General features: G+C 44.8%; 3 protein-coding genes across 5 annotated transcripts; 1 reads left to right on the top strand and 2 right to left on the bottom strand.

The window, feature by feature from the left end:
- The first annotated feature begins 84 nt into the window (after positions 1–84).
- Positions 85–3967, top strand: tada3l (transcriptional adaptor 3 (NGG1 homolog, yeast)-like). Of its 3 annotated transcripts, XM_076156382.1 has the most exons (10): positions 99–213; positions 415–494; positions 794–1040; positions 1659–1906; positions 2057–2162; positions 2302–2437; positions 2531–2634; positions 2724–2824; positions 2960–3151; positions 3450–3967. In XM_076156382.1, exons 3-10 carry the CDS (start codon positions 831–833, stop codon positions 3640–3642), a joined length of 1290 nt encoding a protein of 429 aa, XP_076012497.1. In that variant the 5' UTR covers positions 99–213; positions 415–494; positions 794–830; the 3' UTR covers positions 3643–3967. The 3 variants fall into 3 exon arrangements, with proteins under 3 accessions (XP_076012498.1, XP_076012496.1, XP_076012497.1); XM_076156383.1 differs by lacking the exon at positions 415–494 and having other exon boundaries at positions 85–213; XM_076156381.1 differs by having other exon boundaries at positions 98–494.
- Positions 3968–10905: 6938 nt separating this feature from the next.
- On the bottom strand, positions 10906–22367 carry LOC143005188 (G-protein coupled receptor 22-like). The gene is made up of 2 exons (XM_076156424.1): positions 22325–22367; positions 10906–14364 (listed from the first exon to the last, which is right to left on the bottom strand). Exon 2 carries the CDS (start codon positions 14251–14253, stop codon positions 12718–12720), a length of 1536 nt encoding a protein of 511 aa, XP_076012539.1. The 5' UTR covers positions 14254–14364; positions 22325–22367; the 3' UTR covers positions 10906–12717.
- A 1115-nt stretch (positions 22368–23482) lies between these two features.
- On the bottom strand, positions 23483–26099 carry LOC143005345 (lipid transferase CIDEC-like). Its single transcript, XM_076156732.1, has 6 exons — positions 25952–26099; positions 25657–25725; positions 25400–25541; positions 24801–24950; positions 24067–24257; positions 23483–23887 (listed from the first exon to the last, which is right to left on the bottom strand). Exons 2-6 carry the CDS (start codon positions 25710–25712, stop codon positions 23704–23706), a joined length of 723 nt encoding a protein of 240 aa, XP_076012847.1. The 5' UTR covers positions 25713–25725; positions 25952–26099; the 3' UTR covers positions 23483–23703.
- Positions 26100–26280: the final 181 nt, after the last annotated feature.

The following is a 26280-nucleotide window of genomic DNA, read 5'->3' as shown; positions in this document are numbered from 1 at the left end:
GGCGGGTCAATTTAGGGCTCATTGCTCCACCCTACCAGCGGGGCGTACATGTAAGACAAAACAGGCACACCCTAAGATGCGCCCATTCTCTTCTGTGAGGGGGACAACATTACGCGACATTACTCGATGAAGCGACCTGGACTCTTTGTTACTCGTAACTGAACAAAATCGTCAAATGATGATGATGCAAGGAATTAGATGAATTGATTTACGGTATTGATTCTAGACTGCTTGAGTCAATACAACCCGTAGCTCCATATGGTCTCTACCGATGATACCATTGTACTAATAGGTTTATATGTTTCGAACTTTGTTCGTTTCACTTCGATAACTTGTCATAGGACTACGATAAATACAGTGTTTTAATTATTTTTATCAATCCTGTCGGGGGTTATTGTTTCTTGTCGAGAATAGACCAGAATTTCATCTCGCTGGATTTCACACCACCCTCTCAGCGAAATGGGCTTTTCCATCATGGACGCCATTGAGTGATGGTAAATATCGTTTCTCCCAAACAGTAGTAGAGTAATATAGGTTTTTGTTCATTCAGTTGATATATCTAGTATGTGGAGACATTTTTAAACTGTTACATTTTACAATATGTGTGAAAAAATGTACAATCGGTGCGTGCTTTGATACAAGCTTTGATCAAACGGGGCAGTTCTGGGCCCATCGAGAGAAAGCATTCAGTGGAGTCGGGGTGTGTGTGTGAGGCGGGGTTTAGGGGGTAGAAGGGGGGTGTGTGTGATGGACTTTGTAAGAGATCTTTCCAACACTGTATCTTCTATTTCAGTATATTCAGACGCAGCCAGCCTTTCCTCCATAGCATCATGAGTGAGTTGAAGGACTGTCCCCCACTCAAGTACTATGACTTCAAGCCTGTGGAACACGTCAAAGTGTGTCCCCGCTACACCGCTGTGCTGGGCCGATCAGAGGACGATGGGATCGGCATTGAGGAGCTGGACACCCTGCAGTTGGAGCTGGAGACGCTCCTCTCCTCAGCCAGCCGGCGCCTCCGAGCCCTGGAGGAGCAGAGACAGGTGGGAGACTGTTATTCTGACCCTTCCCCAAACTGATCCCTATCCACTACCTCTACAAACACATTCAATGTTAGGACACACTCCTCTCTGTTAGGACACACTCCTCTCTGTTAGGACACACTCCTCTCTGTTAGGATACACTCCTCTCTCCACCATAAGCATGAACTCTGATAGATGCATTTCATTTGTGTGCAGTTTCCTTGGAAATGTAAAACTTTCCCAAATTCATTAGCAAATGCCTAAACAGATGCTAAAGAGTAAAGCAATGATCAATCTTGGGAGGGTTGCTGGTTCGAGGCCACTGAGCAAGGCACCTAATACTCAATTGCTCCCCCCTCTGCGAATGGTGGTAATGTAATGTAAGTCGCTTTGGATAAAAGCGTCTGCCAAATGATCGCAATGTAATGTAATGTAATGTATGTCATTTTATTTTGAATATGTAGTGAAGTAGCAGTAATAATTGATATCGACTGTAATTAATGAAAGTATAACGACTCCATTAAAGACCAAATTCTCCCAAAACATACCAGAATGAATTATTTTTACTTTGGTGCTGATCAGTTTTTGTTGGTTGGTTTGAAAAGAATAACACTGATTTGCTACCGTGCCTCATCTCAGATCCTCACAGACTGGCAGGACAAGAAGGGGGATAAGCGCTTCCTGAAGCTGGGCAAAGACCCGGACCCTGCCGCCTCTTCACGCCACAAACCAAAGAAGCAGAAGTTAGACGGCAAAGGCGGCCACGGACCAGGGCCAGGACCCGGCAGACCCAAATCCAAAAACCTGCAGCCTAAAGTTCAAGAGTATGAATTCACAGACGAGCCACAAGACATTCCGCGCACTCCTAAAAATGACGCCCCTAACAGGTCAGCAACAACAGCCTCTGTTATCCAATCATTTCTTTCTTCCTTCAAATTGTGACTGGGTCTTTACAGCACCGTTTCAGGCAGGACTAATTTAGTTCATGTAGTATGAATGAGTCATGTTTCTGGCTGAATGTGTTTGTAACTTACCAGATTTTGGGCGTCGGTTGAGCCGTATTGTGCCGATATCACAAATGAAGAAATCCGATTGCTGGAGGAGCTCCTGAAACCTCCGGAGGATGAAGCTGAATATTATAAAGTATGATATAAAAACACAAGCATGCGTCATGACACGCAGGCTGAAGCCACTGCATATCCACGCTGCTGTTTTCATGACTCTGTCTGTTCAAAGAGGCGCATGTTGATGGATGCTTTGGTGCTGTCTGTGTTATCTGTAGATTCCGGTGTTGGGGAAACATTACTCTCAGCGATGGGCTCAAGAGGACCTGCTGGAGGAGCAGAGGGAGGGAGCACGAGCCAATGACAAAAAGAAGAGCCTGATGGGAGGGCCACTGTCCGAGCTGGATGCAAAAGGTGACTCCATTGTTTGTACCTTCATGGCTAGATAGGTTTACCTTACAGCTTGATGTATAAGCATTTTATTCACTCGTCTTCGTCTTCCCCTAGATGTGGACTCCTTGCTGAAAAAGTCAGAGACCCAACATGAATCTCCAGAAGACGGCTGTCCTTTCGGCCCTCTCACGCAGCGTCTTCTCCAGGCTCTTGTTGAGGTCAGTCACAGTATCAATATCTGAAACCTTTGTGTTGTATTCCTGTGGAAAATACGGAAACATCACCGTTTTGTTCTACCTTCCCACAGGAGAACATTATATCCCCCATGGAGGATTCCCCTATACCAGACATGTCGGGGAAGGACGATGGAGCGGGGACTTCTCCTCGTAGCCAAGGCAAAGCTTTTAGGTACAGAACACCAGAACGTCTTCTCAATGCACCAGACACATGGACACACAACAGAACACAACTCTGTGTAAAATTATTAAAGGGATTTCACCCAAAAACAAATCTTTTCTTTCTTTCTTTCTTTCTTTCTTTCAGTGTTCCTCACACACGTTCCCTGGAGGCCCGAATCAAAGAGGAGCTGGTTGCTCAGGGCCTGCTGGACTCTGAGGAGCGACCTGGACCAGGAGGAGACTCTGAGGATGAGGTCCTGGCAGAGCTCCAGAAGAGACAGAACGAGCTCAAGGCCCTGAGTGCTCACAATAGAGCCCGCAAGCAGGAGCTGCTCCGGTGAGGCCATATGTACCACAACCCCTAGTTATAGATAAGCTCTGAGCCCCACACATCAACACATGATAGTAGATTCCCTCTGGATTGTAAACTTTTATCTTATCCTATGAACAAGGGCTTCAATATCTGTTGTGAGAGTCATCAAATTCGCTTTATTTAAGATTTATGATTCTTTAACTCACACGTTCCAGAGGTATCCATGGCTCTGTGGCATCTTATCAGCTTTTAGTTGCTTCAATAAACAGAATGACTACTTTGCCATTTATGTAGTCTAAGTGTGTGTGCTTCTGTGTGGCAGGTTGGCGAAGGAGGAGATGCGTAAGCAGGAACTGAGGCAGAGAGTCAGGGTGTCTGACAATGAGGTGATGGAGGGATTCCGACGCATCATGGCAGCACGACAGAAGAAACGCACTCCTACCAAGAAGGAGAAGGACCAGGCCTGGAAAGCTCTGAAGGAGAGGGAGAGCATCCTCAAGTTACTGGATGGATAGAGACGCAGAATGTGGAAAAGATTCGGGAAGAAACATTTCCACACTGATCCCCACATGAATCAATGGGTAAATGTTTGTATGGAACACAGCTGTGACAGCTGTGATGTGCTCAGTGGACGGCTGTGTGTGTGTGTGTGTGTGTGTGTGTGTGTGTGTGTGTGTGTAATGATGTCGTAGCTTTTGTGTACAGGATTCATTAAGCATCAATTATTTTTCTGGTTTTATTTGAATATTTTGTTTCAGTGAATTTCTAGGTTGCCCTTTATTTTGCTCTCCATTGTAGCTCCACAAACACGAATGTCTGAATAAATAAATAACACATCAAGATGTTCATGTGTATCACTTAAAGAAACATTTACACCAATTCTAAAATTAATTCTTTAATCAAAGTGAATGATTCCAATGACAAGAGTTGGTAAAGCACAACACTGAGAACATCTTTGTATTGCACATAGAAGACACAAAAAAGATGATATCTAAATAATGTAAATCATCTGATGCAATGATACTGTATGTCTCAGAGTTGGAGCCAAAGCCGATGTGGAGCCCAATGGAACTATATATATATATATATATATATATATATATATATATATATATATATATATATATATATATATATTCCGTATTAGGTTTATATGCAGAAAGCTCCAGACTCTTAACACCTGTTATTTGCAAATGTGCATTCCTGGAAAATATTTTCATTCACTTGTGAATAATGTCTGATTCAAATCTGCGATGATGCGCCGCCTTGTTTCACAGAGGTCCATGCAGTTACTCCACAGAAACACAGTCAGCTGGCCTGTGCTGCTGCTATTCAGTGTTTACAAAATATTTATAAAATATTGACGAGGTAAATGGGCTCATCCTGGTCTCCACTCTGCTCTGGGGTCGCTACAGACAGATTGAGTCTATGTGAAAAACAAACCTGGACTCGACCCCGGGTTTACGCGCGATATCGTGAAACAGCGCTGGTTTCGTTTCCAGGTGTGAAAGTTTATTGTTTTTGACGTCAAAGTGGAGCGCATAGCAAAACAACCACCGATGACGAAGGAAGTAAGGAAGCAAGGAAATGTGGAAGAACGTGACGTTAGCTTTATCATTTATTACCCGCAACTATGAGTGAGTCTCACAATCTAACTGACACTGAACACACCAACATGTTCATCAAGGGCAATCATGAGGAAGAGGAGTGTTTTTACTGGAGGCACACAAACGACTGGACAGTTAACCTGGAATACAATGAGGATGACGAGACAATGGACATGGATGAGACATGTCTCATGGACTCATCCATGCATGACTTTGACTTGTCAGTGAAAGACATTCACATCTGTCCACTGCAGCGCAAGCGCAGGCGTTGTGGGATCCCACCATTGATGTTAGAGACTTTAACTCCTGTGACGCCGCAATTCTACATCATGAAGATCACAAAGAGGAGAATGATCAGAAGAAGTGACAAGAAAGTGACAGCTGAGAAGAACCAGACATGTTCCCACATCAGCCACTCCAGATCACACAGAGTCACAGATGGAGATCATCAGGGCAACAAGCCAGGATCGAGACCTTGGAGAGACTGATGCTGATGGAAACAAAGCTCTCACTGATGTCATAAACCTTAGGGGGCATCCAGAAGAACAAAGAGGATTAGCAGCAGCAGTTGCAGAGATGCCTGGATGAGCAGAGGCAGGACAGTGAAGGCTGCTCTGACACAGGCTGACGAGAAGCTCAACAAGGAGAAGTGGAGCCTGCAGAGAGACCTTACTGGTGCTGCTCAGGCTGGATCTCACAGGCAGATGAAGCTTCTTGTCCTACAGCTTTGTGATCACTGAGGAACATCTCAGTCAGGTACAGGACAACCAGCAGCAGGTGGAGAAGAGCCTGGCTGAGCTGACACAGAAGACGAGGACAGACACGCAATCTAATTATGCAGAAACACTGTTCAGCCATCAGTTGCAACGAACAGTTGGTGAAGTCTTACTACTGAAATAAGAACAGAACAGAACAGAACAGGACAGGACAGGACAGGACAGAAAGGAGGCATTTGTCTCTGTCTTGGTTCTTCTTCATGGATTACCAATGTTGCAGTCTGTTCAATATATAATTACCTTGTCATTTGTTCCAAACCTATGACACAGAGGGCAGAGCACATGTGCAAGGTTAAGCAAAGATACATGACTGACTGAGGGCTGTTTCCATCTGTTACAATTTAATGCTTTATCATATTTATACAACACAGAACTCAGAAGAATGAGCAAAGAAGATAATTGTGCCAATGAGCGTCAGGGAAAACTGTTGCACTTCAAATGATCCTGCACAATCGATTCAAAAAGTGTGTAGAACAACTGAAGGAGTAGAAAAGGAAAGGAATCCTCTCTTTTGTCGTGTTTCAAGCTGTGCTGTGCTTTACAACTCATCTTTGATTTTGAAGTCTTGAACTACCTTCAAAGGTTCACTGACCTTCAATGAAACCGTTGACGCTGTTGGCGCTCTCCTTCCCCTGCAGAGGGCAGTGTAGAGCTGCAAGTCCACACAGGCTGAGAAAGGTAGATGCCAACTTGCTCATTCTTTTGACCTCTGACCTTTGTAAATGGTTACTGTGAAACCAGCCACTCTCCAACCCCCCATGGTCCTCCGCCCCAGAACGACTGACCCATCTTCCCTAACCCCAGCCTCATGTGGTACCTAAAGTAGCATTAAAGATGAGGTCATTGTTACCTGAAGTTTGTGGAGCTTTGCATTGCAGCTCGGGGCTTGTTTTTCACTTTAGAGATGTTCTGCAACATCTTCTCAAACGAGTGTGCAGACTGTGACATCATTCATGGTGTAATCAACAACTTTAACATCATGATTCTCCAAAAGAAGTGTGTGTCAGCTGTGACATAATGCATGATTCCATTTGTCACTTAATACGATAATTTGGTAATACAAATACAAATAAAAATGTTAATGTGATGCAAAGCTACTCACAGGCTGGGGCCCTTAACAATGTGTCTGCTATGTGAAGGCGATTGGAGGAATGGTGCTTGTTGAAATTCAATATTCAACTTTATTTTGAAAGGGCCGAATCCCAACAAAGATCACCCCGAGGCGCTTTTCCCAGAACGTACAGAACAGAACAGAGCTCGCGCGACACTCGCCTCGGGCGCGAAGGGAGGCACGCGCTCTGCCGTGTGAAAGTCGCGAGTTTGACGTCAGAAAGCTAATGTCGCCATAGTGGATATACAGATAAAGTGACGCCATACAACTGTGCTTCAACCAACAGCCATGAATGAGCCCGTTATTGTGTTTGGTACCAGAGCAGAGCGAACATGTTTGCCCCCAGAAATAACGAAGAAGATTACTCCTATTACTGCCGTCTCTCGAACCAGTGGAACGCGGGCATGAGATGCAACGTAGACGGTGAGACAAAAGAAATAAATAGGAGAAAAGTCCGGCGTGGGGACGGGAATGTGGCCGCAGAGGACAAGTTTGTTTCTGAAGAAGACTCTCCACATCACATGGAGTCCCCGACTGAGACCACCAGCCATGAGGGACAGACGAGGGACAGCGAGACCAATCATCCAACGCTGAAGAGGGAGATCATGCGGGAAAGCAACAAGTAGTTTTACGATCAAAACAATCAAATCAGAACTGTTTAATATTCAGAGATAATCTGCACAGAATAAATTAAGTAAATAATAATAATACATTAAATTAACCCCTTCCCCTCCCCCTCAGATTTGCAGCCCGTAAATGTCGACAGAAGAAAAAGGAATACGTGAAATGCCTGGAAACTCGTGTGGCATCACTGGAGAAACAGAACAAGACGCTGATTGAAGAAGTCAACACTTTAAAAGACTTTTACTGTGTCAAAACAGGATGACCTGCTTCCTTAGAGGCAGAGGAGAGTGACAGTGAAAAACAAGCGCTGTATTACATTACATTACATTATGATCATTTGGCAGACGCTTTTATCAAAAGCGACTTACATTACATTACCACCCTTCGCAGAGGGGGGAGCAATTGAGGGTTAGGTGCCTTGCTCAGGGGCACCTCGGCAGGGACTCAAACCAGCAACCCTCCGGTTCCCAAGCGGAAGCTGTACCCAGAGCTACTGCCTCCTCCTGTATGTTAATGTTGTTTATTATGAAAAATACATAAATACCTGTTTTCACCTGGAGTTTCCTTTATTTACTCACAGCGGACCTTAAGACTTCACACGCCTACCAGTTTGTTGATATGGCTTTTCCGTCTCTCTAGAGATTCAATTAGATTTCTCCCAAACTGATATCTGAAGTATGATGCTTGGTTGGAGTAACAATAATACATCTGATTCACTGAATTGGCTAAGTTAAAGATTTTAACTGAATGATAGGAGTCAGAAATACATGTGTTTTACATACATGTGTTCCATTTAAAGCCATGCTGCGGTTCGTTGCTTGTAAAAACTTGCGAGTATTTATAATTATTTTCTCTTTAAACTCATCTGCAGCACGAGTTTGAAGTCAAAAACAGGTGTAAACTCTCAATTTCAAACCTTTGCCACGGATCTCAACACGAGTGTCTACATATTTCTTATTCTCCACCAGAGAGCGCTCTATGCACGTTACGTTTCCTTATTTGGTTGGTATTTACATCAGATAGAATGGATAGATCGATAGATAGATTTTTATTGATCCTAAACTGGTATGTATGGTGGCCATGCATGAGTCATCTCTAACACACACACACTGAGCCCCAAGGTTCAAATCAATTTTGCATTATTGTAATTGTCTATCCACTTAAATATCATTTTTCTTTTGCATGACAGAATCTGTGCATGACGGAAACAAATGGGAAAATACAAAGTAAATCCTGTTATATTTGAAAAAAGCATTTTGCGCAAACTGCTGCAGCAGACAATACGATCTGTCCAGTAGGTGATGGAGAGGATGATCAGGGCTATCCATGATGGATAAGTTTGTTTAGTGACCTCTTCTCCATCACAGTCCCAAAAGCTTCTGGTTTGCAGCCAATTACAGAGCCAGCCTTCTTAATAAGTTTAAGTGAAAGATCTCAGCTTCCTCAGGAAAAAGCATCTGCTCATCCCCTTCCTGTATACAGCCTCAGTCTTGGTCTTCCAGTCCAGCCTGTTGTCGATGTGGACTCCCAAGGTATTTATAATCCTCCACCACCTGAACATCCTCAACCAGAATGCACAGGGGCCGTGAAACCGTCCTCTTCCTTCTGAAATCAATGACCATCTCCCTGGTCTTGGCCACATTCAGGATCAGAGGATTCCTACCAGACAACCCTACAAAATCCTCCACCAGTGTTCTGTACTCCTCCTCCCGTCCATCCCTTATACACCCAGAGTCATCAGAAAACTTCTGCAAGTGGCAAGACCCAGAGTTGTACTGAAAGTCTGTGGTTTACAAGGTGAAAAGGAAGGGAGACAGCACGGCCCCCTGTGGAGCTCCAGTGTTACTAACCACCATTTCAGACAGAACATTACTCAGTCGGACAAACTGTTGTCTGTCAGTCAGATGGTCAGTAATCCAGGAAATGGTGGACGTGTCTACCTTCATCGCTTACACCCTTCCCCTTAGTAGTGATGGCTGGATGGTGTGGAATGCACTGGAGAAGTCAACACAAAATCTGTCAATCAAAAAGTCTTTCTTTAACTGGACCCGTGATTCTTATTGTAGCATTTTCAGTTGCAATGTTCCTGCAGTGGGAGTGTTACAGTGGAAAGAGACAGTCTGGCGATGAAGTGGCGTGTTGGTGGGGGTGTTCAGAGTGGGCGATGGAGGCGTGGAGGGTCAGCAATTTTCCCTATCCAACTGTGAGTTGACTCACTCCAGTAACATGTGGTTGTTCTGTAGAGGACTTGGTGTTCTGCAGATGAGCGCTACATTGTACTCGGTTCCTTCGGGTAATGCATCATCAAATGAGATTAATGTGTATATGTTCAGCGCTCTGCATCCTTCTCATGCTGTTTCCCTCCCCGGGGCACATTCCTGAGATATGAAAAAAATACGACTTTAGACTGCAGATGGTTAGCATAAATAAGAATATCAACCAACCGGCGGCAAGCACAGTGTTCTTCTTACAGAATGCAGCCAATGTACCTGCCGGATGTGACTATCCTATATGTGATTATTTGTATTTTTTTGTATGATATTTGTGTCCATTATATAACTGTAGTTTATAGAGCAAAGTGTTTTCTAGGTTTGTCTTGAACCAACATATGAAAATAAATCAACACTGTAAACGGTGGCGTTCTTCTCCATCTACTTGAATGAGCACATTTGATCTCTTTGTCAGAATTGAAGCTTGAAAACTGGATCCACCACCTGTTGCCATGTGAAACAATTTTGAGACTTGACTGTACTAGAAACAATATTACAGTGTGCAAGAATCAAATCCAGGCTGTGGTCTTACTATGCTCGTCATGATCAGATGCTTCTGTATTGTTTTGGCCTGTAGGCTCCATCCCACATACTGTACATGACCTTTCCTTTCCTACAGTGTACTGCAGTGGTCTGTAGCACCTCCCTCCCCTCCCACTCAATACCAAGCCCACGCCAGGTTTGAAGACTTTCTGTTTGCACGTTTGACCAGCTCTGCACTGCACAGCTCGGTGGGAAAATAATGAAAGAAATGCTGCAAGTTTAGTAATCAGTGAAATGAGGGAACCCACTCTTTATAGGTACGCACTCAGTGAGCACGCTAGGCTCCGGTGTCATTCAGAAGACATACAACAGGCCAGTGAATATGTACTTGAACTCTGTGTGCAGTGTAGTTTTGAAGTACCTGACAAACGCTATGCTTACATTGCCAGCTAAGGTATGACAAAATTCTAGATTTCAAATAATGCAAAATGTTGCCCCACCTTTTGCATATGACTGCTTTTGACTATTCTGGCACTGTCTATTATTGATGGGGTGAACACACACTCCTACTACATAAACAAAGAGTCATTGAAACACTGAGCAAAGAGTACAAACAGCCTCGTGGTGCACAAAGGCTGCATGTCTCTTCCTTAAGTGTTGTGTTTGCTTCAACAGTGTAGCTGTTATTCTTCAGTTCCCCAATAAATCCCCTCTGTGTCTCTCTCCAGGTAGAGAACACATGATCATGTGAGTTAACACGAAGTACCATATATTACTCACATGCCGTTTGGCTTGCAGCAACATTGCTCTTGGGTAAATTCTTTATGTAGTACTCATCAAAGCAGTACGACTCCTCAGTGAAGTCTTCCACAGACATGAACAGCACAAAGGCAAATCTAGACCTCAATATTTATTGATATTTGTCAAATTTCCATCATGATACATTCACATAAGAACTTTGGGGAGGAAATTAGAAAGACAGCATATTCTCAATATACATACAGTATAATATAACTACTTTCCAGTGGATGTGTGTGTATACATTCAGGAAGGCATTCATTCTCAGCGTGAGAAACCGTGTGTTGTTGGACGTGAGTGCAGCATTCTAACAGTGAATCTGAGAGTAGATAGAACAATGTCAACAGCAAACAGCCAACCTGTTCAGAACTCCATGGGTCTGTCTGAGCTCCACCATGGTGACGCTGTTGGTGTGTTTGTGTGACACTAAGGTTGAGCGGCTGTGCAGGTGCTGACACACAGATGAACCAGGAATACTTTCTAATCTACAAACATCAGCCTAAGATCAATGCAGAGCCTAATATAGACTGAGTCACTTGCACAGCAGATGTTACGTTTATACATTTCATTATGGTTAGTATAAACAGAGTATATAGGACTAAAAATTCACGTGGATTTCTTAGAATATAATGCAATCCAATAAAATGGACACAATTAGACTATATGACGCATAGATATTCAGTTTTCAACCAAATAAGTGACACAGTTTAAAGGGACTGGATTCTGCATGTCGTCGTGAGGAATTTATGCATTTCATTTTGTCCACAAATGCAGAATTCATTTATAAAGTGGATTGCATTATATTAGATGCTTTTAAACTCAAACAGACACAGTTAAGAATCACCTCACAAACACACACCGACTCTACCCACCATCACAGAAAGCTTCACATGTGCATGGAAATGTTTAAAAAAGACTTCACATCGCCTTCACATCCATCGGTTTCAATTGTTTTGACTATGCGCAAGTACCACCCACCGTACTTGTGACACAGTTTGAGAACCCCTGCATTTCATTTGCAAAGTCTTCCTGTTCGATTTGGTGCCGTCACAGCTGAGCTACTTCAGTTTGGTTTATAACTAATGCATAATCATTACAATACCTGATCATTCATGAGCTAGAGGTCTTCTTTACTATTTGGACAAAGTATGAACCGCCCCCCTGCACTATATACAAAATATTGATATTACAGCATCTGATACAAAAAGTGGTGATCCTTTTACACGAATAAGCTTGACATTATTTGAAAATAAACACTGAAATATTTGACCATATGAGCAAAACTACATTTAATATTTCACGTTGGCCAATAAATGACCTCCTCCTCCACTTCCTCCTCTTCCTCCTCCTCCTCTGTGCACCCAGCCTCCTAAGTATCCTGCATCCAGTTTAGCTCAGAATGCAAAACATTAAGGCAGAGATCAAATTAAACCTGTTTGAAAGACTGTTAGCTTTCTTTAAAGCATAAACATCTGAATGTTTTCTCTTCGAGCTGCCTTGGAGCATTTCAGTGGGTGGCAGATCAGATTATCTGCTGGCTAAACACATTCTTTGGAGCAGTTATGCAAGTACCAGCATGAGACACTCTACTATACACTTTATACACGAGTCCACATGTTAAGTCTTCAGGGCTGAATACAGAGAATTGATATACACATGGAATGTATCAGCTGTGCATCCTGCATCCTCTCTCTGCCTCCTGCATCCTCTCTCTGCAAGCTCTCTCTCTGAGGTTTGCCTTCACTCTATTTAGCATCGGCTTGCTGGTAGTTACATTAAAACATTTCCCAGTGGTGGAAATATGTTTTTCACATTTCTTACAGGCTTCATGCACTGGTGAGTTTCAAAATGGAAAACACCTGTGGCTCCATCCTGATTATTAAAACACACTGGCCCTCATGCGTCTGTGTGTGTTGCAGTCTCACAGAGCCTCTGCCAGGCAGCGGTCTGTAGCTTCACTTGCTTCCACCCTCACCTGTCGACAGGTCTTTCTGTTCTCCACCCAGGAGTTGTGTATGACAGTGCCCCCTGGTGAAGGATCAACTTGGAGTAGGGACACCACCCTCTTCTTCACCTTGGCACGAAGGGCAAGGCGCAACTTCTGACGGGTGAAAGCATAGAGCAAAGGGTGGGAGACAGTGGTGACATAGGCCAGTGCTAGGAACCAGAGGCGTATGCTGACTAGTGCGTCATTGGGGCCTATGCCAAGGATTAGCACGTTGGTCACAGAAAGTGGAGCCCAACAGCCCAGGAAGGTGGCGATGATAATGAGCGACATCTTGAAAACGCGACGCTGGCGCTCTCTTCGATCGCGGTGTCGCCGGACTGCCCTCCGCAGCGCGATGATGGCTGTCACGGAGGCCTGGACCCCCATGGTGGCTGGCATAGGGGTGGCAGCCGTGACCAGCTGAGCAGAAGAACACAAGGCTGGGGGGGAGGTAGCTGTGGGAGTGGGAGACGGGGATGGGATGAGGGGAGGGTGGCTGCACTGTTTGGAACCATCTATGGTGCACTGCTCCCCCCCTCCCTCCACACCACCCTCCACTCTAAAGCCTGCTTTCTTCTTTTTATGCCTTTTATGGCGCCCCCTGCAGGAGGGTCCCGTAAAACGCTGGCTCTTTTTCATGTGGGAGCCAATGCGAATATTCAGAGCCCTCAGTATTCTGGAGTAAGTGAAGAGCATCACCGCCACTGTGGTGAAGAAGATGGGTACCTGCAGCATAAGATGGTAATACATGCCCACGCCTGTGTGATAGCCCTGCCCGCCTACACACAGCAGGGTCCTGTTGCGCCACGCTGGCACCTCTGTAGCACTGATGTCACGGGACGACACAGACATGGGTGTGACCGCGTCACTCTGCTCTGTCCCTTCATCACTGGACAACTCCACCTCCAGGAATGGGATGAAGAACACAGCTACAGAGGTGATCCAAACAGCAGCCAAGAGCAGCGCCGCTCTGCGTGTCGTCAGCAGCCTGTTGGCCGGACGAACTGAGATGTCATAGCGGTCCAAGCTGATAACCAGGACGTTAATTGCCGTGGCAATGCTGGCAAAGGTTACGCAGGCCTCGTGGAAGCAGCACAGCAGGGCCAGGTTGGGACCCGGTGGCAGTAGCACCACCACCAGTGTGAGGGGCAGGCAGAGCACACACACCACCACATCCAGCACGTGCAGATTCACCGTCACCATGTTGCTGACCGAGTCCACCAAATTGGACTGGGAGCAGTAGAGCACCAGCACTGTGAGATTGCTGCTGAAACCAAGCACCAGCTCCAACATGAGGAAGGCCGTGAGGGACACCTGGTAGCTCAGCGAGTACGGCATAAACCAGGCCGCCGGGCTGCCGTACGACGCACCTTCCACCTGCTCCTGAGGGTCCCCCGTCCCCCCCAGGGTGGCCACCATCCTGACCCAGTCCGTCGTCGCCGGGCTCAATGTGTAGCTGTCAGTCTCCATGGCGACCTCTCAGTCCTCATATATTGTGCCTGTCAGACCATTGACTAGCTCCCATGATGCACCGGGCTGAGCCTCCATGATGCAGGGGTGAATAACAGCTGGCTGTCAGTACTGTGGAGACAAGCGCACAAGGCAGAGCGATGAGTGATGAAGTGTGGAGCAGTGCATCAAAACATATTATTCTCACTCCTGAGGGGCAGACACGTTGATCTATCCATCCATCTATCTATCCATCTATCCATCCATCCATCCATCTATACGTATTCTTACCACCAGCATCTGCAGATTGAACAGGTGCTTCATTATGCATCATTCCAATTCCATTATGTCTCCTAAGAGTATTTCTGACTGCCATTGAAGCTGCTGTCAGAACGGCAAGGCAGCACAATGGGCCGTCACTAATGCACGCCGGTGCTCTGGGAAAAGCCAAACTGAATGAAGTTGTGTAATCAGACCAACGGGCCATCAGACAAGAACACATTCAATTACTTACACAGGACTGATTATGATCTGCACTCACAGACCCGCTTGCTATACTTACTATGCATCTGACTGAACGTATTTTGAAAACCAAAAGCTCTTGTCCAAACTAAATTAATTTTATTAACAACATCACATGTCACATCAATTTTACTCAAAATAAACAAAGCCAAGCAGCGAGCACACATTACACCTCTCACATCAGAGACTGGGATGAAAACTGATGAATATCCATCAATCACAACACAGCTTCAGGCCCTGAACACCTCAGTCATGTTGGTGAGGTTTGACATCTGATTATGCAAAATGTGATTTTGTTTTCATTTGGGATTTGGTGTGGAATACTGATCCAGCTTGTTAAAGGGGAAATTGGTCATATTTTAAACAAACACAATAATAACACACAATAATAATCACATAGATGAAAGACAAGAAGGCCTAATGTTTTTTTCTTTCATCATGTTTAAAATTAAAGGCTACATTAATGACTTTGTTAAAGCAGCTGATGTCATATTTGAGTCTTAATGGCATATTGCAATCCTTTTTCATTTACTTGACTTCCCCCTCAAACCTCAAACCCATTGCATTACAGTGAAGTGATCTTTTTTTTAACAAAGTTTTAAATATCATGCAAGCTGCAGAAGGAAACAGTCACTCTCTCTCTAGCTGTGTTACATTAAGGTAAACATGTCCCGTCTAATTGACATTCTGGCCTCATTGGTGCTTTGTGATGTGAGGTGCTGTGATCTTGTGGACTCACTTTGATTGAAGTCATCAAAGTAACGCTCACCTTGAAGCATTAATAGACACCAGGAGAGTTTCTCACTGTGGTATTGACACCTCGTGATTAAAGGCGGAGTGTCAAACACAGCTGCTAGTCATTGATTAGCGGGAGGATACTGATTGTGCCTGCGGGAAATCAACTGAAATCCCTCTTTCCTATCTCGTAATTCTTAAAAGGTAAAAAAAAAAAGGTAAAAGTCAAAGAGCGTGACAAATGTCAGACAGAACATATCCACCACAAATCAACCCTCAACTGATCCAGCAACAAAACCTTCAGTTGAGTAATGGACTCATTCGTTCCCTAACACGGTTGTCAAGGCAACCACATGACGAGGGTCATGATTAATGAGGACGTAGGTGCTTTGGTGTTGAGGTCTTTGGTGACATTCTGCTGGTGACGGCAACTGTGATTCCCAGAGGCTTCAGGGTGAGAGATGAGTGAAGTCCCAATGAACCATGTGATGGACAATATACATTGTTCCAATGCGTCAAGTGTCTTCAAAAACAATGGAATGAATAGAAAGCCAACAACGTGTTAGATTCCTGTGGAGTAGACAGGGAGCTGCAAAATCACAGACAAGTGAGCTCACATTCACATGCAAATGTTGAGAAATCTATTTTTCATCAAACATCATGGGAACATACAACGTGATGTGATTGAAATGAGCCTAAATCGTATCCAGGATTCTAGGACTATATTCTGTGAACAGTGGGATCCTGTTCATTCTGTCCATGTATACATCTTACTTGCATAAATCGCAGCATTGTTGTAGGATTTGAACGCATGTAAACATAGTGACTGGTCTGCTCAGTTAGTCCGAGCGCAACGCCAAGCATTTGTCCAGTTGATTTATCAAGTATTGCTTTAGTAACTCCATATAAAAATGCCTGCCTCTTGTTGATTTTCACTCATTCCTGTGTTCCCTGTGTAAAGTAAACACAGTGTGGGAGGAAACAGAATTCCCTTAAGACCACCGGGGCTCTACTGTAAACTGACGTGTGAGCCAAAGCAACTTCAGAGAGCTGAGTTTCATGACAACAAGGGGCATGATGAACAAACAAAAACAGAAAAGCTACTTCTCAGAGCGGAGAGGAAGAGAGGGAGGCTGCGGAAAGTTAAAGGCAACATGAGAAAAAAAGAATCGATGGCGTGCGAGCAGCAGCCACGTGCTGAGGCAGCAAAGCTAATATAGATGGGATTGGAAGAGACTGAGGTAGAGTGTGAAACGGCTCGTGGAAGTGAACAGAGAACTCAGTCGGAACTAAAAGCCGGAGCGAGGAGAAGGAAGTTGAAAAGAGCGACTCTCCAGGAGCTGGTAAACAACATGTCCCAGGGAGCAGAGGTGGAAGCACTTTTTCCACTCCAAAACATCAGAACTCCCTAACCGCTGCTGGTTTCCTAGTTTCATCCAGTCCCTAACCGAGTGCAGTGGCCCCCATAGACTGCCTCATGATTGCTCCAGTAAAAGAAGGAAGAAGAAAGAAGCATGATGATAAAGATGACGATGATGGCTGATCACTCAATAGGCGAGAGGCTTTGCTTTGCAGTGAGGGCGAGCTGCCAAAAAAAAGGTCTGTGGTCGTACTATTGTACAGCACAGTTTATGTCTGTGATCTGTTCCTATGGAAACCACACTGTACACTTACATACACACTCCACTCCGCCATTTTTTTTGCCTCAATTGAAACGTGACCAAATTATTCAACGTAAACATCTGTAGTACATTTTGTATTTTTTTTGCAAAGTTTTGATTCATTTTCTTTGCAGTGCTGTTTAATCTGCTCATTAAAGACTGAAAGCAAAAAGCGCTGCAGTGAAGCAGAAGTGTCAAGAATTGATATGAACCTGATGATTTGAGTCAGAGTGAAGGGTCACAATTAGAGTCAGAGTCACAATTACTCTGACTTTGTAATGCGGTTAGATGTGAGCTCCTTAATGAAGAGGCTAAAAGATTTCAGGTTAATAAATATAAGGTTGTATATGTATGTATTATAAGTATGCTGGACAGTTATATATTATTATTATACTATTTTATGATGAATAGCAGAAGAGCAGCTGGTGAAGACTAGGGCTGCCGGGCTTTAGTAGCAGATTCACAGAGGCTCCATCTTTACCTATCAGGATCATTTTCTGCTCACTGTTGTCGCGGTTGAAAGGGTTCTTACAACTGGAGTGAGCGAGCGAGCGAGTGAGGGCGAGAGAGAGTGAGAGACAGAGAGAGAGACTCATGTCCACCCCATTTATATGTATTTATATGTACATATTTACAGTGTTTTATATGTCATTTTGTACGTGACCTGTGTATGGATGTTTATATCTTCGTTCTTCCGCTTGTGATCTGCTTCTGGATGATAAAGTTGAAGTTTCAGCAGCTTAAAGCTCAGTGGCTGCTACTAGGTTTTGCTTCTCTGTTCTGAACACTCAAATAGTCACAACTCATCCTCCCTCTGCACCAGCATTTCACAACCACAAATGGCAAAATTCTATTAAGCAGAAGCTGTGACGGCAATTTCTTCACTGCAAATAGCTTGTTTCTTTTCTATTCATTATACTATCACCATCTAATGCTCGACTTGTACATATGCCACAAGTTTAGGCCTATTCACTGCTGCAGCGTCAAAATGGGAAATGTAGGAAATCACAGGAGGAAAAGAATCACAGTGAAGACTGAGGACAGAATGCAAACCAAAAACATGAAATTCCTGAAGGCCAAGGACTGCTGGTGCACAGTATCCATGGATCAATCTCCTCTCCACTGTTTTTAGATAAATAATTACCTTTTTTGCTAACAAACCTTCACATGATAACAAACACTGTACCCGCACCTTTGATTATTACCTTTAAATAAAAATAATTTACTTCACTGTACCACTCCTTAGCATAGAATTAAGAAAATAAAAAGTAATTACATGAGAAGGAAATTTTCCCCATTAATATGCAAAGATGAACAGCAAGGTGCTTCCAAATCAGTGTGAGAACCTCCAATTCAACAGAGGGATATAAATGTAACTACATTAGATACCAATGAGGGAGCAGACAGAGTTTATGATTCTCAATCCGAGGTCTTTATTTAATTTCGTTTTTGCCAAGTGATACTGAGAGTAAGCTTTTTTTCTAGGTGTTATATTCTCCACAACAGATATGAAGTACTTATATCCATTCAGCTTAGTAAAGTAGGTGCTGAAGCAGTTCCAAGACACAGTCCAACTGATCATCCAATCACTATATTTATATAGTGTATATTTTACATTACTGTTAAAGACAAAACCATGCAAAATTAATACATTATCAAAGACAAAGTGTCTCTTTAGCGTCCAATCATTATCCGGTTGATCGTCTCTTTTTAGCAGCTAAATGGCAGCTTCCCCTCTTCACAAGTCACAAAAAGCCACAACGCTGAATCCATCAGCAAATTACAAAGCAGCGAGCCGAGCACCAGAATAGAACTGACAGCATTAAAGACTGAAGATTGAGCCAGCGAGGGGGGGGGGGGGGACATGGCCCCCCACACGGAAAACACACACTACTGTACATGTGTCTCAGCATGAGGACCAATGGACCCCTGCTGATACGTCAAGCTGTTATTTCAGACAAATGTCAAGGTACACCACATGCTCATCCACATCACAAAGAGAGGAAACACAGAGAAACTTACATACACTGTTTCTCTTTGTATGAGAGTGTGCTATCACATGTTCGCACACACACACACACACACACACACACACACACACACACACACACACACACACACACACACACACACACACACACACACACACACACACACACACACACACACACACACACACACACACACACACACACACACACACACACACACACACACACACACACACACACACACACACACAGTGCAAGAGGACACATGTTGTGTCTAAGTGGTCTTGTAGATGAATACACAGGGTCTTATGCAATGTACCACTGGGGTTGTAAGGGATGTAGATGGATTTGAAATGATAAATAAATGTAAATATAACTCCTACTTCTGAATCCCAACAGCAAGTCTGCAAACACAAAGTTGTTTTCTTGTTTTACCAGCACTATGACAAATAATGCTTCTTATTTTATTATTGTTCTTGCGTCCTTTGCTATAATAAGCTACCAAAGATGAGTGGGCATGCCTCATTCTGCTAATGTGCACTATAACTACACTTGGTGGGCATTAATCAATCAACCTGATGGTGGCGCTACAACAACAACAACACTTACTATTTTGTCATTAACTATGGAACCAAAGACGGTCAAATCAAACAGGGAGGTGAACATGTTCTTGGTCTCAGGAACAAGCTCCTCTGTGCATCCTGAGTGTTACATGATAGGGATGATAACAAACATAAACACAAGCTCTTCCCACATTCACACCTACGGGCGTTTCCACTTAAGAGTTTCCACTGATACATCCTGACCTGCACGCCTGAAAACTATTTGATGACACTGGTGACAAAATGTCCCTCAATCACACATGCTGTAGTTGAATAAACCAACACACACACTCCGCACACTGCCATCAACCTTCACCAAAGTGTCAACACACACACACATACATGGGTCATAGGTCTGTTTTATGTGTCACTGTGATTGGCTCATTGATCGCTTTCCCCCCTTTTTACTGCTCAGTTCTCTGGGTCTTAAATATTTGCGTCTCATCTGGTGTGAAGCTGAGCTGAGGACATCAGAGAGAAATAGAGAGAGAGATCTGAGTCCAATCTCCCTCAGAAGTGTCATCTTTAATGTATGGATGTATGCATGGCTTTACATGTCGCTTCAGGGGGAATGGGAGAGATAAGCCGCAGTAATTATTTGCTATTTGAAACATTGTCTCAGGTGCAAACAAATCCACTATAGAGGCAGATTTCAGGGCCAAAGCGAGGCCCAGGTGATATTTCAGTCCTGCTCAAAGTCTCCTGGCACCCTCACTCACTGAAGTCACTCTGTGAATTATTCATCGCCGAGCTGAAGTATGGACTTGAAATAGCCAGGATGCTAAGCAAACTAAGAGAAGGATGAGGAGAGAGAGAGAGAGAGAGAGAGAGAGAGAGAGAGAGAGAGAGAGAGAGAGAGAGAGAGAGAGAGAGAGAGAGAGAGAGAGAGAGAGAGAGAGAGAGAGAGAGAGAGAGAGAGAGAGAGAGAGAGAGAGAGAGAGAGAGAGAGAGAGAGAGAGAGAGAGAGAGAGAGAGAGAGAGAGAGAGAGAGAGAGAGAGAGAGAGAGAGAGAGAGAGAGAGAGATAAGTAAACGCAGGTGAAGCACAGAAAGCGATTTGGTGGAAAATGATGAGGTCACTTAACTGCAGAAGGAGGCAATTAGGAGACAATTAATGCTGTTAGTACAGCAAGACAGTTGACGTCGTCATACTCACACACACACACACACAGATGACACACTCCGTCCTCATACTGTATGTGCTGCTGCAGTCAGTGTTGCCCCTTCATGTTTACAATCAAAGGCTCATACAGGCAGGCACAGTCTAATGCTTTCATCAAGACTTCCCTTCCTCTTCTTCTTCTTCTGCCGCCTTGCGCTCCTCCACCTCCCTTCCCTCGTTCATCAATGCCTCATCTCATCTGCTGTGCTTCCCTGCATTTAGTAACTTTACAAAGGCTCACATCTTCCTCTGAACACAGCATGCATATGGCCAGAGGAAGAAACGTGTGTTCCACTGTGTACTGTGAGCTGGCACGCCTCTCTCTCACACACACACACACACACACACACACACACACACACACACACACACACACTAGCCAGCTCGCCTTGTCCCATCTGACAGATCTATAGTATCTGTTCACATTTACAGTATTTGCGTGACCACAAATGTTTTGATATGAACACCAGCAGCACTTTGGTCCAACATCACATAGCAACTACAATCCCTTAAGTGTGTACAATGAGCCGGAATAACAAAACTGTAAGGGGTTAAACAACTACATATATCACACCAAACAAATAATGAAAGGACACTGCTCTCATATTTGATGAATAAGTGATTTAACTGTTTCATTGCATTTATGTTTCGAGGTTATTTGCCACAAAATAACAAAGAAATCAAAGATTGGGGTATCATACTGCCTGATTTTGTTTGAAGGAGTTTCTCCCCTGTAGCCTACAAGCACGCGATGAAAACGCGCGCGCGCGCGCGCACACACACACACACACACACACACACACACACACACACACACACACACACACACACACACACACACAGCTGCTCTCCGTCAGCAGCGTGGGAGACGCGCACAGCCTCAAAGCTCGTAACTGTGAAGCAGCAGCTCCTACACACACGCCAGAGGTTTCCAATATGAACCCACATCCCTCTGCACAGATCGATACTGTGTTCAGATCCAGTAAGCCTCAAACAAACACCAACAGCTTCCGTGCTTTGCTTTGCACGAAAGAGCTGCAGGTAAATGACATACAAAAGCATAAAAAGCTTTGAACATTTGAACATTGTGAATCAAAGGTTTCGATGTTATGAAGTCTTGTTGGCCTGGAAACAAAAACGACAAATCTGAGCCTCGTTACAAAGTCGCGTAAAGTTCAGTGCGTAAATGCGCGATAATAAGAAGTCAACGATTTCATTCAGGTGCACGATCTTATCAAACCAAAAGCAGGTCTTAATTGCCTCTTAAATGAATGGACTCGGGTCGGTGGAGGCGAGAGAAGCTGAGGCGCATTTATGAAAGATACTAAACGCGCATCAAAGCATACGGAGCAGACTTACTGCACATTTACACTGACACACACACACACATGCAGGGATTGTGGTAAAACTTGGCTCTTACCTCTGTTTCCGAGCGGCGTCTTCAGTGATCCATGTGTGTGTGTTGATGGGAAGCAGCAGACCACATGCTCAGCAGCAGCAGCTCCAATAGGGGCCACTCACCACCCGGCTTGTGTGTGTGTGTGTGTGTGTGAGAGAGAGAGAGAAAGAGAGCAGTGGCGGCTCAAGTCAGATCCACAGTCAGGATCGCTTCAAGACTTGACTTAAGGGGGAGGGGCCAAACTCTCGTGGTCGTGCTGGTCAAGTTCCAAAGGTTAATGTCAGTTTTGGGGTCCTGGTTTCCCTATGACATCATGAGAATTGTCTAATAACAAAAACAGATTTAGCTTAATTCCTCAAAGGCCCTCAAAGCCCCAAAGTGATCCAGAAAGACTACAATGCTTCTTAAGTCGCACATCCAGACAGAGCACACATACAAACACACACACACTTGACCGTGCTGCTTTTTTCCCCCGCCGTTTTCCATCATAAGTGTGATGGTTGTGTCATCACCCATCTGTACTTTGTGGTGTTGAGACACGTTTTCACCCATGCTGCTGTGAGCGAGCCAGTGAGGTGCATGCAAGATGAGGACGGACACCATGTGATGCAACACTAATGAAGGTGATGGCAAAGGTGTTGGATGCCCCATTGACTTTGTAGATGTGATGAGCTCATAATCCAATTCCACTAAAACCAACAATAAATCTGATGATTCATGTGAGCCTGCATGTGTGTTTGTTTGCTATATTTCATGAAAAGGTTTTGTTTTTTTAGACCGAATACAGAGCAGAGCAGAACATGAGGAGCTGGACCTCACATGGTGCCTGAGCCACTAAAACATGTCAAAGTCCTCTGAATATGAAACATTATTGCCAACTTTAAGATCGTCATTGCAGCTTTTCCCCTAGACGCCATTCCAAACGACTTGGCAGGAGCGTCTCCCCTCAGCCAGCTGAAGCCATCAGCCCCTCTCTCTCCACTCAGTGTGAGGGCTCTGCTCCATCACTGTCCCTGCACAGCTGTTAGACACGCCCCTTCCCCTCATTCATCCTGTGGTGCTTTCTGAAGCAGAGCCAGACTACAGCAGGCAGGACAGGGGGAAATTAGGGAAGACAGATCGCTGGACCACACAACACACTGAAGTACTCTCAGATCATGGAAAATAAAGGTAAATCGGTTTATTTATCATCATCTCCAAGAAAAGCAAAGGACAGAACACAACAAGTGCTACATGTAACAGCAAGACCAGGGTGTGAGATGAGAAGGTTGTAGTGTCTGACGTGTCTCCAAACAGGTGAACGAACAGATCACCTGAGACACCTGCCCAGTGTCCTAAGTCAACAAGTGGACAAAGTGTCTGCTCCATCTGTGCCACAGTGTTGTGTTTGGAGTCCAGCGTCATGGCGATGCCCTGCCCAGCAGAGCACTCTGCAGCTGCCTGATCCTGCCGTCCTGTGGCAGCACCAGTCTCCTCGCCGCCTGATCCCCTTCCTCCTCCAGCAGCTGCTCCATGTACCAGGAGGAACCCAGGAGGATGTGACCCGTCGCCTGCATGGACAGGATGGTCCACCGCAGGGCCTCCCTGAAGAGGGCGGGGCCACAGAGCACAAACCCAGTAGATGGTTGAAAATATCACAACTTCTTATGTCATTAACTGCAGTGCAGAAAAGGGACATTGTAGATGTTAAGCTAGAAACCATGTTAAGTTAGAATAAACATGTTTTGACATTAAGTCCTAATAGAGAAGCGTCCTTTACTCACTTCAGAATCCTTTTGGCGGCGTAGCAGCGTAAGTCGTAAGACACAGAATAAACGCCATACAGAGTTGCCTTCACACTCAGGCAGCCGATGAAGTCCTTGGGGTTATTCTTGTACAGATCAAAGGTCAGCTTGGCCACATCTGTCCTGAGCGGGGACCTGCAGTCCCCATGTTGTCCTTTAGAGGGGCGGTCCTGAGGAACAAAACATTTCTGTCCTAACCTATTATGGCAAACCCAGGGCCATCACAGACACCTTCATAGACTGGTGGTTGTGATGAGTGAGAAGTATGAAGAAAACACACTTTGGGCTGAAACAGTGTGTGGATCCATTTCTACGGAAAAAATGATTGCTCTCGCGTGAAACACTATTAAAATCCCATAATGCCTTTGTCATCCTCAGCATGTCCTTTTCTCTGTAATCACCAGGACACAAACTAATCTCGGGTGGGAGGCTGTGCACAATAGATGACATCACCTTGTTATTCAGCTTGAAGGACGAAGACATTTTTGATTGAATTTCATCAGGCACAGTATTAATCTGTAGTCCAGACATACGTACCTGTGTATCATTCAGAGTTTGTGAATAACAAAGTGAGCAGTCATGTCTTATCCCTTCCAGACTCTGCACACACACACACACACTCACTGGGTATGACAAGATCAGCTCACCCACAGCCCCACCTAGATCTGGATCCAGGGAAAGGGTGAAGAGTATGACGGGGTGCTGCTTCATACCGGTGAGGGGCTCCACCTCTGTCCCTTCTCCAGGACCATGAGGGCCGCGTTGTCCGGCAGCGTCTGGAAGAACTCCTCCGTGTCCACCCCGGTGCCGTCTTCATCGAGGACCACAGCGCCGACGCACTGCACGTTCAACGAGTCCCTGACCTGAGAATGCAGCGACAGAGAGGAGCCTCAGCCAACCTGTCTGAGTCTACGGGTCAGACGCTCACATGCTCCGTGTTTTGAAAAAAAAAATTTAAAGTCGTTTTCATCTGAACGAGGCCACCGACATGGTTTTTGTTTGCCATGACATCACTGCAATGATGGAGGGCATCAACTTCACAATGAGAGGTAAACATGGCTTAACAGTAGACATGCTGAATTTGTCTCTCTGCTCATGCATCATGAGACGTCAAGCATCAAGACACTCCAGTCTGTATGCAGCAGGTCCAGTCCCCTACACAGCAGCCGGCCTCCATGCTTCCTCACTTGCCTTATATGTTATCACTCTTTCAACCTTGCCAGTTTTTATGAATGATGAAGGCCCCCCAAGTCAAACATGAGAAGTTTCCCCCTTATCAAACCAGCTTCCACCCTCTCACCCACCTCCTCACCTTGTTAATCAGCTCTTCCAGGCCGTCTGCCATGATGCCTTTCTTCACTCTGCGGTCAGCGTTTGTGACCCGGAAGGGTTTTGGCCGAGGAGCGCGACCCGACAGGAGCTGCTGGGTCATCGAAGTGCTGGCTGACACACACCTGAGAGAATGGGGAGGGGTTATAGAAAGTACTTCCAGGCAGCCTGATAACATTTCCCTACAGGCAGCCGGTGTCATGGTGACCTGTGCATCTGGTGTAAAGCTCTAACTCTTACTTGGAGAGGGACGCTGGGGCCAGAAGGCTGAGAGATTTCTTAGCATAATCCATCATCTGGCATCAAGACCTGCAGTTGGAAGCAGCAGCGACACCAGACTTTCAGAGGCAAAGAGTCACACACACTGTAGACAAAAAGCATTGTAGCTTTGCATCGTTGTGTTGAGTCAAACACATTTAGATAAGCCAGCAGCAAATCATTGAAAACATAAGGAATAAGCTACAATATCATCAGTTGAGGAAATCTGTGGCTGAATGCAGCACATTTCACCATGATACACAAAGAGAAACCTGACCAGATGTCCTCGTTGTTGTCCTGACACTTTGCATAGAATATTTGTGCCTTTGTTGATCCCCCCTGTGCTTCTCTCGGATGACCGACACGTTGTCGGTTTTTAGTCCAGCTGTTGCAGTTTTTGCTGCTCGATCAATGAACTTTGTGCTGCTGACAGTTGTCTCAGTTGCAGTCAGCTTTGTTGACTCATGCCTCCACCCCCTCCCTCCCACATTCACGCAGTGAGACAACAGTAACTGACCAACTGCTGTTATCTATATTAACAATAATTTGTAATTTGCTGGGGAAAGTTTTCATTTCATCTAGTACACAAATGTACTTGTGGACAGT

The sequence above is a fragment of the Genypterus blacodes genome, unplaced genomic scaffold (genome assembly GCF_046128005.1).
Source record: "Genypterus blacodes isolate CSIRO-AG114 ecotype Tasmania unplaced genomic scaffold, CSIRO-AGI_Gbla_v1 ptg000070l_1, whole genome shotgun sequence".
NCBI classification, from domain to species: domain Eukaryota; kingdom Metazoa; phylum Chordata; class Actinopteri; order Ophidiiformes; family Ophidiidae; genus Genypterus; species Genypterus blacodes.
The sequence above is the reverse complement of the archived record's forward strand: the minus strand, read 5'-3'. Positions and strand labels throughout refer to the sequence as shown.

Bases quoted from the DNA above. Each gene is read 5' to 3' on its own strand.
- tada3l (XM_076156383.1), top strand. From the start codon at position 831: ATGAGTGAGTTGAAGGACTGTCCCCCACTCAAGTACTATGACTTCAAG. The intron at 1,907-2,056 runs GTCAGCAACAAC...GTAACTTACCAG, and splicing joins AAAAATGACGCCCCTAACAG to ATTTTGGGCGTCGGTTGAGC. The intron at 2,438-2,530 runs GTGACTCCATTG...GTCTTCCCCTAG, and splicing joins GTCCGAGCTGGATGCAAAAG to ATGTGGACTCCTTGCTGAAA.
- LOC143005188 (XM_076156424.1), bottom strand. From the start codon at position 14,253: ATGGAGACTGACAGCTACACATTGAGCCCGGCGACGACGGACTGGGTC.
- LOC143005345 (XM_076156732.1), bottom strand. From the start codon at position 25,712: ATGATGGATTATGCTAAGAAATCTCTCAGCCTTCTGGCCCCAGCGTCC. The intron at 25,542-25,656 runs GTAAGAGTTAGA...CCATTCTCTCAG, and splicing joins GCCCCAGCGTCCCTCTCCAA to GTGTGTGTCAGCCAGCACTT. The intron at 24,258-24,800 runs GTATGAAGCAGC...TTTGTTCCTCAG, and splicing joins AGAGGTGGAGCCCCTCACCG to GACCGCCCCTCTAAAGGACA.